This window comes from Gymnoscopelus braueri (genome assembly GCF_963280865.1).
Source record: "Gymnoscopelus braueri genome assembly, chromosome: 13".
NCBI lineage: Eukaryota > Metazoa > Chordata > Actinopteri > Myctophiformes > Myctophidae > Gymnoscopelus > Gymnoscopelus braueri.
This window is the reverse complement of record NC_137615.1, coordinates 39,597,308-39,616,582: the sequence shown is the minus strand read 5'-3', so window position 1 is coordinate 39,616,582 and position 19,275 is coordinate 39,597,308. Positions and strand designations below refer to the sequence as shown.

General features: G+C 42.5%; 1 protein-coding gene and 2 pseudogenes across 3 annotated transcripts; 2 read left to right on the top strand and 1 right to left on the bottom strand.

The window, feature by feature from the left end:
- Positions 1 to 2,361: 2,361 nt before the first annotated feature.
- On the top strand, positions 2,362 to 8,062 carry LOC308099570 (sarcalumenin-like; the record flags this gene model as incomplete). The annotated part of the gene is made up of 7 exons (XM_080448305.1): positions 2,362 to 2,422; positions 3,566 to 3,661; positions 3,918 to 4,010; positions 4,158 to 4,274; positions 4,421 to 4,654; positions 5,998 to 6,827; positions 8,018 to 8,062. The coding sequence occupies 7 exons, from the start codon at positions 2,362 to 2,364 to the stop codon at positions 8,060 to 8,062; spliced, it is 1,476 nt and encodes a 491-aa protein (XP_080304431.1).
- Positions 8,063 to 12,177: 4,115 nt separating this feature from the next.
- Positions 12,178 to 13,534, bottom strand: LOC308099153 (sorting and assembly machinery component 50 homolog A-like; annotated as a pseudogene). The gene has a single exon. The product of its transcript is annotated as a sorting and assembly machinery component 50 homolog A-like (transcript).
- A 1,411-nt stretch (positions 13,535 to 14,945) lies between these two features.
- Positions 14,946 to 18,613, top strand: LOC308099569 (sarcalumenin-like; annotated as a pseudogene). Its single transcript has 5 exons — positions 14,946 to 14,955; positions 15,682 to 15,798; positions 15,919 to 16,035; positions 16,217 to 16,450; positions 17,806 to 18,613. The product of its transcript is annotated as a sarcalumenin-like (transcript).
- The last annotated feature ends 662 nt before the right edge of the window (positions 18,614 to 19,275 follow it).

Sequence of the window (19,275 nt, the reverse complement as noted above, 5' to 3'; positions counted from 1 at the left end):
CAGGCTAGTGGGTCAAGCTATGCAGGCTACTGTCTGTTTGTTTTCCTACCGTGGGACAGCGTGACTTCACAGCACAGCTGTGCGCTTTATGGTCTAATCAGGTGCGGACTGCAGTGCGGAGTGATTTATTTAATGTGATTAGGCCCGTGATATGATGCTGGTTTGAATCACGGCTAGAAAGCTATTTCAACCAATCAGATTGCTTGGTCGGAACTACCTGTTGTATAATTTTTCTTTATATACAGTAATGTGCCATATTGTATTGGCAATTCACTGTAGGGGTGTAAATCTCTGGCCTCACAATGATTAGATCATTTAAGGAACAATTAAATGCATCTCTAATTTCACCACCTTTCATAAAAACACAATAAATCTAACAGCTTATTTCTATTGTGGTCCAAAAATGTATAAACAATGTACTGATGAATGAATGAATGAATGAATGAATGAATGAATGAATGAATGAATGAATGAATGAATGAATGAATGAATGAATGAATGAATGAATGAATGCTTGAATAAGTGTGTGTGTGTGTGTGTGTGTGTGTGTGTGTGTGTGTGTGTGTGTGTGTGTGTGTGTGTGTGTGTTGTTATGTTTGTGAATGATCAGGCCATGACACAGTTTGCCAGAGAACTTCACTTTACTTTCTTAGCTCAAGAGAACAACGTAACAACAACATCAACATCAAAACCACGTGAGACTCAAGTAATCGATCCCCGACAATCCCCACACTCATAGCAACAGGCAAGGGTAAATGAGCGCAGCACAATCGAACAGAGCAGCAGTTAGTCAGACATAATTCCCCCCCCCCCCGGCAAAATTTCAAGTCCTGTAAGTGGGCGGGGCGTGAACGTACGCGAGGAGGACGTGGGGAGGCACAGGGCTGAGGCCGAGCAGGCCGAGGAATGTCCATGACCTGTGCAGGGGCAACTAAGGGCACTGGGGAATCCGCGGTGAGGGGCATATCAACAGCCGTGTGTGGCGGAGCAGGGACCTTTCGTAGACGGCTGGAGTGCCAACGAGAGCCATCGTTGAGGAGGTAGGTGGCAGGGCCCAGCTGGCGGCAACTTGAAGGGGGAAGGACCAGAATGAGGCCATTTTATTGTCCCGGTGAGGCCGACGGACCCTGACCCAGTCGGAGGCGGCGATGACTGGCGCCTTGGCCCGTTTCGACTGGTCAAAGCGGTGCTTCATCTGAGCCTGCTGACGGGTGACTGAGGCCTTGACCACAGGGGAAGGAGAAAGGGAAAAGGCCGTAGGGGAACGGAGCCTGTCAAGAGGCAGGGTGAGGTCCCGGCCCAGCATGAGGTAGGCTGGGGAGACACCCGTGATAGAGTGCTTGGTGGCCCTGTAGTGCAGTAGAATGTGACGGAGGGCCTGAGAGAAGGAGCACCCCTGGGCCGTGTGTGCCCTGATGCCGTTTTTCAAGGACTGGTTGAAGCGTTCAACGCCACCGTTGGCCTGGGGGTGATAGTACGCCGTACGCACATGGCGGATACCCTTGCTGTGGAGATAATCAGTGAACTCTGCAGAGACCATCTGAGGGCCATTATCCGTCGTAAGGGTCCGGGGAAGGCCCCAGCGAGTGAATAGAGAGTCCAGAAAATCATCATCTTTTGAAGTTCAAGGATATGGTCATCTTTAAAACACTACAGGTCATGTATAAAGCAAGATATAATCAATTACCGGGAAATGTACGGAGCAAATTTTTGGATAAAGAGGGGGGATATAACCTCAGAGGACCACTGAACTTCAAGAAACATGTGATGAAAACTGATCTTAAAATAATGTGCATCTCTTCTTATGGAGCCACCCTATGGAATGGGTTAGAGGATGAATTAAAATATTGTGAAAACATACATAAATTCAAAGTTAGACTAAAGAGATCTATTTTCGATAGGTACAGAAGGGAAGAAGAGCTTGATTGAAAGTATGATGTAGTGCTATATAATTACATTATATGATTATATTAGACAGTAGAAATGGTTATAATATTGTAATTGCTGTATTGTTATATCATATTATATCATAACATATTATATTAAATGTGTGTAAATATGAATAATGTATACGTAAGTAAGTACGCCATGGGGCGTGCTTTGTGATAAAAAATAATAATAATGAAGAAAAGAGAGTTGTAAGTCTACAGGGCAGGGCCCGACAAGCCTAGTGCTTCTCCCTAGCCCCTTTTCGGACTCTTGGACACTGCTGAGAAAATAAGAATAATAATGAAATGTTATTTGTTATTACGTTTGTGCCCATTATCCGAAAATTAAAAAAAATGAACTGAGAACTGAGTCTGGGTCAAGGCATACTGTCCACAGAACTGTGTAACTATCACAGTTCTCCTGGCAGCAGCCATGAAGGGTTTAGTCTCAATCTGCTGCTTCGTCTCCATGTTGCTCTTACAGGCCACAGCAGGTAAGGGACTGAAGCATTTTAATTCGTTATCTGGGTTAGTTTTCTAGCTGCACTGTGCTTTCACCTTCTTTTCATTTCCGTCAGATTACTGTACACAATAATGCTGCCCTCCACAGTCAAAGGTTTCCTGTACATATTTGAATACAGACCAGTTGAGTGGAGAAAGATGATTGTGTTATTTAATAGGGTTAATGGCAGTGGGCATCAGTGATGCGGCGTCACACATATTCATGGACACCTACTGCATGTAAAGTGCAGTGGTTAAATCCAATCTCCTCATCATTCATTCAGGATATTCAAGATTAGATGATTAGATCAATAGTTGAATGGGCCAGAGGACTGGAGCTGGATTAGGGTCTCTGTGCCCCCACCCCCTTTCCCCTCCAACTTTTCAACAGTATAAAGTCTGTGTCAAGGCATACATGTATGTCACAGCTCTCCTGAACTCAGCTATCATGAAGGGTTTATTTTCAATCTGCTTTGTCTTCCTGCTGCTCTTGCAGGCCACAGAAGGTAAGCCTGAAGCGTTATAACAGTTATCTGGGTTAGTTTCTTATTCACTACAGTAGACATCTGTTCTACTCTACTTGCATTTATTGTACAATTTATTCTACTTACAGTAGATAATGCTAATGTCGACACAGTGGCATGACGTACGTTTATGGTTGGGTTGATATAATACTGTATTGTGCTACTTTGTCAGGGATGGGCAGTATTTCAGATCCATACTATGTAACTGGTATTTGATAGTGTACCAAAAATACTTATTGTTCCGTATTTCTGAATTTAAAAAAAAGAAAAATACTGCAAGCAAGTTAGAATTCATGGTACAGTAAATCTAGATGATTTTAAGATAAAGTATAACTTGTAGGGTAACTTGCAGGATGAAGATGAATGCCCAAGAATGATTATGCTAGCTATCTTTATCAACTGAAAGGGAAATGTAACCACGTGGCTTGTTGTTGCTGTTATTCAATAGTCTATTTATGGGGGCATGCATTTAAAATTAGTTAGGTATTCAAAAGTACAAATTACAAAGCATATTTAATTGTTATCATATTAATGCATTGCTGTATTTAAATTGAAATAAGGCAGTGAATAGTGATTAATTCATAATGTTTCCTTTGTTGTTTGTGTTTGCAGAGAAAGAAAAAGATGCCCCCTCCATCCTCAGAGACGGATCTCACATCGATGAAACGCTGCAGCTCGATCATAAGGAGGACACACAATACCATACAGGTTAGAATGGGATAGCGTCTGGTGGTGGAGTAAGTTAGCGGCCCTGAACTGTTTGTTTATCTGATGAGAAGGCTAGAACATGCTCCAAGACCTGTTAATAGTATATTAGTGCAAATGGGAAAGGTAGGTTAACACTAGTCTAACTGACAAGTCAAACTCATCCTCTCACAATTAGTGTGTTCTCTTTTATCCATTCCATCTGCCTCTTTTGGTCTCTGACATGTCTTATTCTCACTGCTTTTTCATTCTCATTTAGCTCTGGAGAAGTTGCATGACATCTACCGCTCATCCATCGAACCCCTGAGGCAGGCCTACAAGTACGACGATCTGGGACAGCATCAGCTCTCAGGTATGATGGACGCTTTGGCTGTGTGTGCATTCTGCTTCACCTTGTTCTATAGTGTGTGCATTCAGTGTTTGAGTTGAATTTGTGAAATTGAGGGTTATGCTTTTGTTAACCGTTTTTCTGACAATTACTCCTGTTCTTGCCTTACAGAAAAAGAGATTAACTCAAAGCCCATGGTGTTGTTCCTGGGACCTTGGAGTGTAGGAAAGTCCTCAATGATCAACTATCTTCTGGGCATGCAAGACAGTCCCTACCAGCTCCCCATAGGTTAGCCAACAGCTGATGTTACTCAATTTCCCTCTTCAAGAAAATGAGTCTCATTCTCTTCTTATCTTCCATTAAAGCATGTCATTTTCCTCGCTCCACTTTTCTCCATCTCTTTCTATTGTAATTTGTTGAACGTTTGTCCTCAGGTGCTCAACCCACTACCTCTGAGTTTACTATAATCATGCACGGGGAGAAGACCGCCAAAGTGGAGGGTATTGTCATGGCAGCAGACAGCTCCCGTCCTTTCTCCCATCTCGAGAAGTTTGGCCAGAACTTTCTGAAAAGGCTGACAGGTATTGAGATGCCCCACAAGCTGCTGGAACATGTCACCTTTGTAGACACACCTGGAATTATGGAAAACCGCAAGCAGCAAGAGAGAGGTGAGGCTCAGGGGATACAATGTTGATGTTGAATAAGTTGTACCTAAAAAGTGCATCCTTTCACATAATATAATGTGTTTTTGAATAACCAGTTCGATATTTTGTGATCAATATGAATTTGATCTTATTAAGGCCAGAGGACTAGAAAAAGCGTCATTCAGGCGTTTGGGCCCTTGCGACCTGAAAGCCCCCCCACACACCTTTACCCTCTGACACTGCCAGCCCTCCTCCTAGCTGTCCCCTCACCTTCGATTGTAATGTACATGTATTGTATACGTGTACGTTTTATTTCTGAAAAGCAGAAGTCATTGAATTTGTTATGAATGCAGAATGTGATTCTATTATCAAAAAGTTATTGCAAACATGTCTTAATGAATCACTTATAGACAACTAAATCAGCTCCTTATAAAGATTGTTGCTAGTTATTTCTTCCTCATTGGCCACAATAAAAACATTCATGCTGCTGGTTCTCTTTCCCCTGAAGAAGGTGTTTAACTGCCCATGAGGCTGGCATACCAATTAATTCATTCTCTTGCCCATGACCTTTATTAATGGAGAATGGGAAAGCCGGTGTGACAAAATCTTTACTCTGCTACCGTCTGGAAGCTCAGTCCTGGTGATGTGCTGTGCTGCGCTGTTGAGTAGTTCACCCAAAAAAGTACTTATTTTCTATCAATTACACACCCCATGAAGCATTGAATTCATGGAGATGTTTTTGTTTTCGTCGCATTCCTGAGCCAAAAAAAATGATGACCGCCGGAAAGATGCTAATGTATCCGGTAGGAGACTCAAAGGAGTCTCCATAGAGTCTCCTACCGGAGAGACCGCCGGTCACCAAATTATTGGCTCAGGAATGCGCCAAAAACTAAAGAATCTCCATGAATTCAAGGCTTCATGGGGTGCGTAATTGATAGAAAATAAGTACTTTTTTGGGTGAACTACTCCTTTGACCACCTTCTGTAGAGCTTTAGTTTGCAGTCGTGAGTAGAGCATCATCCATACCAAGCAGATAGCAATTGTCTCGCCACCTCTACAACGGTACCCACGGGTGGTGACCAGCTCAGGCCCTCGCTGATGTGAACCAATAGGAAGCTGAAGCAGCTCACTTTCCTGTTAATGTGAATGGGGCATGTGCTCTCTGCAGCTCCCTGTAGATTGCCAATGCACAAAGTACGGTGCCCCACCTAGTGGCTTTAATCTGGGGTAAAAATTGTATGCAAATTGAAATGGGAAAGTGTGAGCGTTATGGCTATTGGATAACTGGTGTGCTGTGGGAACGCACAAACTCACAGGGCTCTCCAATTCTAGCATTGATGTAGAGACTATTTCTCTGTTTCATCCAGGCTACCCCTTCAACGATGTTTGCCAGTGGTTCATCGACCGTGCTGACCTGATCTTTATATTGTTTGACCCCACCAAGCTGGATGTGGGGCTGGAGCTGGAGATGATCTTCAAGCAGCTGAAGGGCCGTGAGTCCCAGATCCGCATCATCCTCAACAAGGCTGACAACCTGGACACGCAGGAATTGTTGAGGGTTTATGGAGCCCTGTTCTGGAGTTTAGCCCCCCTCATCAATGTGATTGAGCCTCCCCGAGTCTATGTCAGCTCCTTCTGGCCGTACGCCTACCAACCTGACACCAGCTGGGAGCTCTTCAAGCGTGAAGAAATCTCCCTCCTGGAGGACCTCAACAAGGTGATTGTAAACCGCCTGGAGAACAAGATCGCCTTCATCCGCCAGCACAGCATCCGCGTGCGCATCCATGCTCTCCTGGTCGACAGCTATATTAAAGCCTTCTATGACAATAAGGGTTATTTCAGTGATCCCGAGCTGGTCTTCAAGGAGATTGTGGATGACCCTGACAAGTTCTACATCTTCAAATCCCTCCTGAGCATGACCAATGTTAACAAATATGACCTACCCAACCGCAATACTTACCGTGATTTCTTCTGCATCAATCGGATCACTGACTTCAAAGCCCTGTCGTCTCACTGCTCCTACATGGGAGGCTGTCTAATGGAAAAGCTCGAGAAGGCAATCACACAGGAGCTACCTGACCTCCTCAGCAGCATCAATGCTGACAAGCAGCCCGGCCTGTCCTCATGTGAAGTTACCGGCTGTGGTGAGAAACTAAACAACCTTAAAAAATCACCTTTCAGGAGGCCAAAGGAGGAGGTAGTACCATTTTTCCCGTTAGACAGCAGACCCTCCCCCCCCCTGTTCTTGTACATATTTTCTTTCCCCTCTTTTTTATTATTATTATTTTTTTTGTACATAGTGTTATTTTTTTTGCTGTTTATTTTGTAAAGATATTTGAACTGTGATGCCACTATATATGCCTATGAATTGAATACCAAGGCCCTCATTGGAAACAAGTCCGCAAGGACTTTTATGAACGGACCTGTTAGACAAAGTATTTTAAATGTAACTGTGCTGTTTTACATTTTTTTGCCTAATAAAATATTCAATCAATCAATCAAACCACTATCAAAGAAGCTGAGCTGCTGACCAGATGTTTGCAATATCTCTGGTTCTAGCTGGAGTCATGTGTTGCTCAAGCATATTTCCCCATCTTTTTTTTCCTGTCTCTAGACGCTCCAATCGAAATACAGAAATAATTTGTATCTCTAATTATTCAATCAAATCTGAGTAACATTTTAAATAATGAGAAGTGGGAAGGAGTGTATTTGAATACCAGATTTTCAGGCCGCCTTCAAATCTAGTCCTATATTGCGCTGATCAGAGCTATTATTTTTGGTGTGACAATTCTCATGTCAGACGCCTGAACAGTGTTTGTGCCAAGATTAGAGCATCGGTGCTTGAGGCCCTCTTGAGGTCCCTGGGGGCCACACATGGCCCATTTGGCTCCCTAATGGGGCCCCTGGTGGCCGAACATGGCCCCTGGTGTGACTATTATCACGGCAGACCCCTGAACAGTATTTGAGCCAAGTTTGGTGCGTTACGTTTGTGACGTGGACCCACCGTCTACTGTCCACCGTCGACCCTCCATCGTCTCATTAGGCAATCTTAATACAGGATGTTAATGCACGAATGAAAGATGAGGAAAGATTAAAGGATTAATGTGAAGTGTGTGAAATGATTTGATGATATTTGACTGTCTACAGTATTTGACACAGTCAACGACCAGCTTCTCCTGGAGAGACGGCGAGCTCGGCATATGCTGCGGAATTCCATGGCATATGGCCTATTTACAATGTGTATGTTAACTATGAGGTGTTGATGAAAGGACTGTACTATGTCTATTACCAGCAATGTTTTCTATCTTGACATACAAAAATGTATACATACAACCTTCATTAGTTTATGTTGTCTAATCTAATGTGTGAATTGTAATGTTAATCAAGTCAGAGAATTGCATACAGATACCTGGTAGACCACAGAACATGTAAGCCATGTCCCTAATTGATTTATTCCGATTTTTTGTTTGTTTATTTATTTATTATTTAATAAAAAATAAAAAAATTATATAAAACAATTAATTGTATAATTAATATAATAGTATTTCTAAGTAGTGGAATTTCCAGAAGTCTAGTAGTGTAATTAGTTATTTCTTCTATCAAATATTGGGGTAGCTTGGACCAAAGCTACATGGAACATTTAGCTGCAGCAGCAGGAAGAGGATAGGCCTATTTTATTTGTCAGAATTATGTTATTTTTGCATGGTAGGCTAATGCAGTTGAAAGCACGGATTGAATTTATATTCATGTACGCCAGTTCATGTGCCGTTCATGTGAAATAACCAAATCCTATTGTGCAGATTGTTTTGTCAAAGTTCATACAATCATTGCATTTGAATGCATTATAAAGCGCAGATTGGAAAGCCTAGCTGAAGAAAATATTATAAACAAATGTAAACAAATATACGACAACCGCAACATCTAAAAATGGTCTATTTTTATGTACGATATGGACAATGATCCTCATCCTTTTCTAGGCCATCCCTAATCTATTTTGTAGTTTTGAGTATGGGCTGGGGACATTAACTGGACAGTACCCTAATAAAGAGATTAACTGCTACTGTATATCCTCTACTAGTCTAAAAAAGTGCCTGGCTAATTCATTTGGAATTATGTACTTGCCTTTTGCTCTTTGTTCTCCCTTACTAATCCTATATTATGAATACCAGCATCCTCTATAAACTCCAATATGTACAAAACTCACTGGCTACTGGTCAAACAGAATTTACCTTTTTTTTTTTTTACTACTCATTACCCACTACAAGGACCTCCTCAACAATGTAGCTCCCCCTACCTCTCGAACCTAAAAAAAAAACATGTATCTTTTTAACTGTTTTAATTATTTATTTTTTACTCAATTTTGATCTTATTTGGCCAAACAAATTTTCTTGTCATTCAAGGCAATTTGAGTATTTAAAAAACTATTATTATTATCGTTATTATTATTATTATATTATATTATTATTGTTGTTATTATTATTTAGCTAACAATAATGGAAATAATGCACTGCGTCCACAATACAAAGTCCTAGGGGTGGAATAAGTGGAACTCATCTACCTGTTGCTAAGGACGTTCAGGGCAGGCATTACAGTATGTTTACATTGCAGTTACAGAGCATGTCCACTAGAGGATGCTGTATAAAACGTTATACATTTTAGCACCAGGTGCTTTACATACCTACTGTACCACCAATGTTCTGAGATTGTGTGTCTTTTTTATATTTCATTATCAATCAATTTAACTTGACTGGGAATACATTTGGGAATGCATGCATTACAAGCGGGCCCCTTAAGGACAAAAACACAAAACTATTTTGGATCCACAGTGGAAATATTGATCTCTGTCTCTCTCCCTCTCTCTCTCTCTCTCTCTCTCTCTCTCTCTCTCTCTCTATCTCTCTCCCTTACTCTCTCTCTCTATCTCTCTCTCTCTCTCTCTCTCTCTCTCTCTCTCTCTCTCTCTCTCTCTCTCTCTCTCACACACACACACACACACACACACACACACACACACACACACACACACACACACACACACACACACACACACACACACACACACACACACACACACACACACACACACACACACATCCCTCTATTTTCAGATTTAAGGTTCTCACTTTTTTAGTCTGATGGCATGGCATGGTTATAGCTGCATTGCATCAGTAGTTTGTCGTGACTAGAAGTGGAGAGGCGGTAGGTTGTGTGTGTTGATACCTTTTCTTTATATACAGTAATGTGCCATATTGTATAATTCACTGTAGGGGTGTAAATCTCTGGCCTCACAATGATTTGATCATTTAAGGAACAATTAAATGCATCTCTAATTTCACCACCTTTCATAAAAACACAATAAATCTAACAGCTTATTTCTATTGTGGTCCAAAAATTTATAAACAATGTACTGATGAATGAATGAATGGATGCTTGAATGCGTGTGTTTGTGTGTGTGTGTGTGTGTGTGTGTGTGTGTGTGTGTGTGTGTGTGTGTGTGTGTGTGTGTGTGTGTGTGTGTGTGTGTGTGTGTGTGTGTGTGTGTGTGTGTGTGTGTGTGTGTGTGTGTGTGTGAAAAAGTGAGGGGTGCGCATAGAAAGTCGCTGTGGAGCTGCGTGGGTGTGCCTACCACTCCAGGGGAGAGAGAAGACAAGGAAAGAACAAAACACAATAGATCACATTTATAAATAAACATAAATCAAACCTAATTTTACAAATACCTCAGAGGTACACCAGGAGCAAGCCAACTGAACAAAACGTAATCAAACCCAGCTTCGACTGCTTCTCTCTTCACGGAGAATTTAAATGAAACAAAATAACTAATAAGAGACTTAAGGTCTACAGGTAAACTATTCCAGGACACGGCCCCTGCATGTGTACAGGAATGAGTTTTGAGTTTTGCCCACTATTAGTCTTGAACTTCAAAGGAACCACATTAGAGCAGTGGAGCTCCCTTTTGTGGCTTGAGTCGCATGACTATGCACACTGCTGACCTTGGATATGTTTGACAGATACTTTGGCATGCACTTAATTGTTGATTATTCTGTGAACCATGCCCTGTTTAATCTGCAGTACTCTTTCCTACACTCTGAGCCACTTAAGTCTTAAGGCTATCAAAATGAGACGGTTGAGATGAGGATTAACCTAACTAGTTTATTTTGTGCTGTCTACAGCCGTTTTATCAGGTTTTTGGGGGTGCTGGAGTACCAGGAAGAACAAGCATATAGTCAAACTGACACTGAGCTCATGGATAAGTGTTTTTTTCTACCTCTAACTTGTCCTGATGGGATATTAAGACAGCTGCGTCGTCAGCGAATAAAACATCACAGTCACAGCCATTCACTTTAAGGAAAGGAAGGGAAGTCCGCACACTGTAGCTCCCAGTAGAACATTTATGAAGTTAATACACAACGTTTCGACCACTGTGGGTCTTCATCAGGTCTCACCCACAGTGGTCGAAACATTGTGTATTAATTTGTACTGGGAGCTACAGTATGCTAGCCTGGTAAACCCTCCCTCCGGAAATCTCATTTCCATTTGATTCCAGGAGTGAGTCTGGCATGATCGCCCATTCTGCAATAGTGGCTGTGGGCTGGAGTTGGGCGGGAGTAATACCGTTGACTGACAACCCCTTCAGCCAATGATCGTTGTTCCCCTTCAGCCAATTGCAGTGCATTTTTACCACCTCCAGAGTAATGTGACGCAACGGGACTTTTGAGATGGCCATGCCCAAAATAGGTTGCCTTATTCGGATACATGCGTGTCACTGCCCGCCCCTGCCGGTTTTCTGAATTTTCATTTTTAAATAGGCTCTGTCATGATTAATTGACCACATATATGGAGTTAAACAACTAAATTCTATCCAAACGATATCTTATAAGTAAATTCCGTGCCTCAAAAAAGAAGTTTGAGAGCGTTTTAAAACCGAATATAAAAAGAAGAAACTGCCCACAGAAACAATGGCTGCCGTTCGTGTTTTTTGGGATGTGCGTACTTCCCTCTGTACACCATTCACTTTAACCAATGGCTCCTGCCTGGATGCCTGGCTGGATGTCTGGCTTCTAATTCGAGGCATCACATGAAGACCTCTGTCAGCATACTGTATGTGTGTGGGTGGCTCCTGAATGTTTGCAAATCAATCTTAAATATGCTACCAAATTACCAGCCTTGCATGGCCAGATGATCAGTGATCTCTGCCTATCAGTGCAATGCCCTTTCAGAACACACGCCCCTTCCGTTAATCAATCCAATACCCATGTACCCATTGTCACAGTACTTTTCTTTTCTTTTTCTTTTTTTTTGCGGGGGAACATAATTTATTAGAGTAACTTATAGTCTAGAACACATTTACATTCGACTCACAGCCTGTATCACATACCTTACTTCCACATATCAAATTCTAGCACCTGTCTTGCTTGCACACAGACAGCAAGAGTTACCAAAATATATCGTTATGTGGTTGGAGCCGTCATTAAAAATTATGAAGATCGATTTCCTTATTCAATGAAATGTCCCTTGCGTGAAACAATGAAACTCCAAGGAAGACAAAATCACAGGAATCGGATTCCAGCTCCAAACTGGATCCCGTCAGATATTCTGTCTCCAGCCTGGACTCCCATAGGAATGCAGTAGTTCAGTTCTAGGCGGGCCATGTTCCCCAGACGCAGCACGATCCCTGCTCCATATGACCAGCGGATACACTCTGCCAGCTTCTGCAGGTGAGCCCGCGGGCCTCTCCGTAGTTGAGATTGCACAGATTCCCGGCGTTGAGGAAGAAGTGTGTTCTGAAGAGGTCACCAAGGCCCCCCCGTCCTGGTCTGAATGGAAGAGGGGTGTAGAGGTGTAGACCCCCAGCCCAGTAGGCCTCTCCTCCCAGGTAGTCTCCATCACTCTGTGGACCCATACTGTACATACTGAACCCTCTGATGCTGGTAGGACCCCCAAGATAGAACCTGTCTGCTATGCTCGTTGGCTTTTCACCGATCGGCAAAAGCACCCCTCCCCACATAGAGGCAGACAAGACCGAGTCCCAGAACAAACTTTTGTTGAGTTGGATCTCATATAGTCCCCCTTCACGAAACTGGCATTGCCCCCGGTGTAACCAGCCAACTCCTGATGGATCTTTATCAGGCCCCCGTTCCTGGGAAGAATGGAGGAGTTTCTGGTGTCAATAACCATAGCATGCGAGAGTGAGGACTTGAGAGAGTGACCACTCTCCTCCCGGACAGCAAAGGATGCTGTACGAGCCAGACAGCCCAGTTCTCTCCACACACCCTCTCTCCCTTCAACGTCTGACTGGTTAACCCCAGCGGGAAAGTCATTTCTGTGGAGACACCTCGATCTGTCTCTCGCATAGAACTCCATGGAAACTGGCCTGTGACTTTGTACAAGTCGATTGAGAAGTTGCGCTCGAAGCGTCCAGGTTGGGGTTTGAAGAAAGACAGACCATAAGACGTCTCTTTGGTGCCATAAGAGAACTGGGAGGTGAGTTTCTCTGCGCGTCCAAACATGTTGGGGAGCTTCAACCCTAGTACCATGCTTCCTTCATTGTTTCCGACCATGGTGTTGTAGCTTCCGGTCATCCGTCTCAACTCTGTCACCTCAAACGTGACATCTAGACCGTTGGGAAGAGCGTCCGTACCTTGTGAGGTGTCGATGACAACTTTCACTTTTCTGAAGATGCCGAGACGTAGCAACTTCTGTCTGGCTTCATGGGAGGTTTTCATGACGTCAAGTTTTTTTGCTCGGAAGACTTCAGTGATTTCATAGGTTAACAGGTCATCCTTGGTTCTTGATAGGCCGTCTATATGTACACGCTGAACAACAACATTGTCATCAGCTTGAACACCCAGCTCAGGCCGTCCGCATGGGCAGAGGGTCTAGGCTCCTGGTATGAACGGTACCCATTCGTAGCGCTAGAGCATGCCGCCCTGCGAAATATAGCAGATATGTTTGGTTTATTGGAGAAGTTCAATCATATGTACTAGAAGAACGTACATATTTCTAAAAAAAAATCTACTGGGAGCTACAGTGTGCGAACTTCCCTTCCCTTCCTTTTCTCCTACAGTAAGTACGTATTGTTGTTCAGCACCTTAAAAGGTTTTGTTGGGATGTGCGTGCTTCCCTCTGGACCCTATTTGTAAAAGACAGACACACAGACAGAGACAGAGGTTTTGATGACATCAGGGATTATGAAGTGGAGAGTAATGGTGTAGAAGTATAATCTCAAGCAAAGTAAAAGTAGTCTATACCTAAAATGTAGTAAATATAGTTAGCTACTTTCCACCTTTGGGTAGAAACATGCTGCGCTTTACAGCAGATCAGGCCATTTCCCAGAAACAATCCACACACAACTGAAAGTGAAAGTATGCAGCTGACTTGTTATGATAAGGCAGTGTTATCTCTGATGCTCAGAAGGCAGATTCAAAGCTGGTGGTTTACACAGACTATATATTAATGTTATGTGCATTAGTATGTCACACTGGTAGTTGAGTTGTTCTCAAAGTGGGGTCCTGGGACCCCTAAGGGTCAATGAGGGGTTTCCAGGGGATCCCCCCTTAAGCTCAAATGTTATTTTGTTATTATTTTTTCAGTTATTCAAAAATAGCTGATCTACAAGCTCACAATGCGTCACACTGTGACGCATTGTGAGCTTGTAGATCAGCTATTGCTGAAAAGTTTTGGTACAAATATTGAAAAACTGTGAACATTTTTGAATGATTTAGAAATACATTTAACACAAATCTTCTCTTCTGGGGGTCCCTGACACATCTTTTTGGATGGGGGTCCATGACCAAATATATATCAATGTGGGGGTCCTTTGTGAAAACCACTGGCCTACATGTGCCCTTCATGTGTTTTGCATTTGGATGTGTTGAAGTCTAGTGTAGCCTACTCAAGGCCAGAGCATGGTGGTAACAAAAATAATTAGTTTTAACCAATATTTCTGAAGATTTAAAACATGTCAAAGCTTTTCAAAAATATCTATTATGGTTATTTGTTGTATGATCAAGTATAGGGTGGTTAATGTTTTTTTATTGATTCAAAGTCTGGTTGGAGCTACAGTACAGTAAGGACCCTTTCTTTCATCCTGTCCAGTACTGATGTCCACAACAATAGGCTACATTATGTAAACAAGAAGTGCAAACGACTGTGAACTTCTCCATGAATTTATCATAACATATAACGTGTAGAGTATTGGAGGATGAAGATGAATGCCCAAGAATGATTATGCTAGCTATCTTTATCAACTGAAAGGGAAATGTAACCACGTGGCTTAATGTTTTTGTTGTTGTTGCTGTTATCTATTTATGGGGGCATGCATTTAGGTATTACTTAATATTAATGCATTACTGTATAGAAATTTTAAAAAAGCAGTGAGAAGTGAATATATTGAAGTCAACAACCGGCAGTCATCACAAAACTTGCAAGATATGTCTACATACATATACCTGAAACACACCCTGAAAGTTTCATTAGGAGACAAAATCAGACTATTAATAAAAAATTATTAGCCTAATAATACAAAACTCAGGGTATATATATTTCATAACACTGTTGAAACCTAAAATGTGTTTGCCCAATAGGGGGCGCCACAGTTCCAAACAATTGCATGGGCCTGGTTCAAATTTGGCCATAAAATAATTACAGTTTATCCAAACATCACTACTAAGTACTATCTTTAATTAAGCTGTTGAAACATGTCTGCAACATTTTTAAATTGAATAGTAGAGAGTGACGGGATTGCCTGAAAGGGATATTTCACTTTAAAAAAGAAATTGGGTCATTTTATCGTCTACTCATACAGGTTAGAATGAGATAGTGTCTGGTGGTGGAGTATAGCGGGCCTGAATTGTTTGTTTATCTGATGGGAAGGCCAGAGCATGCTCCAAGACCCGTTAAGAGTATATTAGTGCAAATGGGAAAGGTAGTTAACACTAGTCTAACTAACAATTCAAACTCATCCTCTCTTAATTAGTGTGTTCTCTTTTATCTATTCCATCTGCCTCTTTCGGTCTCTGTCTTATTCTCACTTCTTTTTTATTCTCATTTAGCTCTGGAGAAGTTGCATAAAATCTACCGCTCATCCATCGAACCCCTGAAACAGGCTTACAAGTACGACGATCTGGGACAGCATCAGCTCTCAGGTATGATGGACGCTTTGGCTGTGTGTGCATTCTGCTTCACCTTGTTCTGTAGTGTGTGCATTCAGTTTGAGCTGAATTTGTGAAGTTGAGGGTTATGCTTTTGTTACCGGTTTTCGTACAATTATTCCTGTTCTTGCCTTACAGAAAAAGAGATTACCTCAAAGCCCATGGTGTTGTTCCTGGGACCTTGGAGTGTATGAAAGTCCTCAATGATCAACTATCTCCTGGGCATGCAAGACAGTCCCTACCAGCTCCCCATAGGTTAGCCAACAGCTGATGTTACTCAATTTCCCCCTTCAAGAAAATGAGTCTCATTCTCTTCTTATCTTCCATTAAAGCATGTCATTTTCCTCGCTGCACTTCTCTCCATCTCTTTTTGACCCAACCAACTCCATGTCTCGGGTTTTCCTCATATTGTCATTTGTTCAACGTTTGTCCTCAGGTGCTCAACCCACTACCTCTGAGTTTACTATAATCATGCACGGGGAGAAGATCGAAAAAGTGGAGGGTATTGTCATGGCAGCAGACAGCTCCCGTCCTTTCTCCCATCTCGAGAAGTTTGGCCAGAACTTTCTGAAAAGGCTGACAGGTATTGAGATGCCCCACAAGCTGCTGGAACATGTCACCTTTGTAGACACACCTGGAATTATGGAAAACCGCAAGCAGCAAGAGAGAGGTGAGGCTCAGGGGATACAATGTTGATGTTGAATAAGTTGTACCTAAAAAGTGCATCCTTTCACATAATATAATATGTTTTTGAATAACCAGTTCGATATTTTGTGATCAATTTGAATTTGATCTTATTAAGGCCAAAAGACTTCATCTGTGTTAATTATGCTTACTAGAAAAGGCGCCATTCAGGCGCTTGAGCCCTTGCGACTTGAAAGCCCCCCCACACACCTTTACCCTCTGACACTGCCAGCCCTCCTCCCAGCTGTCCCCTCACCTTCGATTGTAATGTACATGTATTGTATACGTGTACTGCAGGCAGCATGTCGTTTTATTTCTGAAAAGCAGAAGTCATTAGAGAACTTGTTATGAATGCAGAATGTGATTCTATTATCAAAAAGTTATTGCAAACATGTTTTAATGAATCACTTATAGACTACTAAACCAGCTCCTTATAAAGATTGTTGCTAGTTATTTCTTCCTCATTGGCCACAATAAAAACATTCATGCTGCTGGTTCTCTTTCCCCTGAAGAAGGTGTTTAACTGCCCATGAGGCTGGCATGCCAATTCATTCATTCTCTTGCCCATGACCTTTATTAATGGGGAATGGGAAAGCCAGCGTGACAGAATCTTCACTCTGCTACCGTCTGGGTAGGTCCCAGGCTGGAAACTCAGTCCTGGTGATGTGCTGTGCTGTTTTAACCACCTTCTGTAGAGCTTTGGTTTGCAGTCGTGAGTAGAGCATCGTCCACCCCACGCAGATAGCAATTGTCTCGCCACCTCAACAACGGTGCCCACATGTGGTGACCAGCTCAGGCCCTCGCTGATGTGAACCAATAGGAAGCTGAAGCAGCTCACTTTCCTGTTAATGTGAAAGGGGGCATGTGCTCTCTGCAGCTCCCTGTAGATTGTGAATGCACATAATACGATGCCCCCCCCTAGTGGCTATAATCTGGGTAAAAGAAATTAGGCAAATTGAAAGTAGCCTGTTCAAAGACCAGACCCATGAGCGATATGGCATTACATTACATTACAGTCATTTAGCAGACGCTTTTATCCAAAGCGACTTACAATAAGTGCATTCAACAAAGGTGGGGAACGAAACTACTAATCACCAGAAGAAGTGCATTCTCTTCTAAAACAAGCAACTAAGAGTATACCTAGTGCTGAGGTAAAAGTGCAATATATCAGCTACCTACTTTCATAAACAGATGAGACAAATAGGAAAAAGAGCTAAAAACAAATATGTTTTTAGCTCTTGCTCATTTGATGGCAATTGGATAACTGGTGTGCTGTGGGGACAGCAAACTCACAATAGTCTCTAGCAGTGATGTATTACTATTTCTTTTTTTTTCATCCACGCTACCCCTTCAACGATGTTTGCCAGTGGTTCATTGACCGTGCTGACCTGATCTTTATATTGTTTGACCCCACCAAGCTGGACGTGGGGCTGGAGCTGGAGTTTATCTTCAAGCAGCTGAAGGGCCGTGAGTCCCAGATTCGCATCATCCTCAACAAGGCTGACATACTGGACACGCAGGAATTGTTGAGGGTTTATGGAGCCCTGTTCTGGAGTTTAGCCCCCCTCATCAACGTGATTGAGCCTCCCCGAGTCTATGTCAGCTCCTTCTGGTCGTACGCCTACCAACCTGACACCAGCTGGGAGCTCTTCAAGCGTGAAGAAATCTCCCTCCTGGAGGACCTCAACAAGGTGATTGTAAACCGCCTGGAGAACAAGATCGCCTGCATCCGCCAGCACAGCATCCGCGTGCGCATCCATGCTCTCCTGGTCGACAGCTATATTAAAGCCTTCTATGACAATAAGGGTTATTTCTTCAATATCTTCTGTGATTCCAAGCCGGTCTTAATCAAGAAGATTGTGGATGACCCTGACAAGTTTGACATCTTCAAATTGCCCAATGTTAACAAATATGACCTGCCCAACCGCAATACTTACCGTGATTTCTTCAGCAACAATCGGATCACTGACTTCAAAGCCCTGTCGTCTCACTGCTCCTATATGGGAGGCTCTCTAATCTCGAGAAGGCAATCACACAGGAGCTACCTGACCTCCTCAGCAGCATCAATGCTGACAAGCAGCCCGGCCTGTCCTCATGTGAGGTTACCGGCTGTGGTGAGAAACTAAACAACCACTATCAAAGAAGCTGAGCTGCTGACCAGATGCTTGCAATATCTCTGGTTTTAGCTGGAGTCATGTGTTGCTCAAGCATATTTCCCCATCTTTGCTTTGTGTCTCTAGACTCTCCTATCGAAATACAGCAATAACTTTTATCTCTATTTATTTAATCAAATCTGAGTAACATTTTAAATAATGAGAAGTGAGGAGGAGTGTATTCGTTAGCTATCTTTTCAATATTATATTTTCTATATATTTTCTATACTATATTACGCTGCTCAGAGCAATGGTCACCGAGTTATGGCCATTTGAAGTGTTAAACACTGTTGTAGTGCCACATATGTGTGCAATTTAGATAAGTTGGTGTGACAATTCTCATGTAAGACGCCTGAACAGTGTTTGTGCCAAGATTGGTGCGGATTGGAGCATCGGTGGCTGGGGCCCCCTTGAGGTCCCTGGGGGCCACACATGGCCCCTTTGGCCTCCCTGATGGGAACCCTGGTGGCCATTCAACCTTCATAAGTTTATGTAAGATACATACATTCTGTGGTCTACCAGGTTGTTTGCAAATGATGAGCTCACCACTGCACTCTTGCTCCTTAACAGTGCCCCCAAACAGTTGATTTATTTATAATTGATTTATTCCAATTTTTTGTTTGTTTATTGATTTATTTATTATTTAATAAAATGTAAT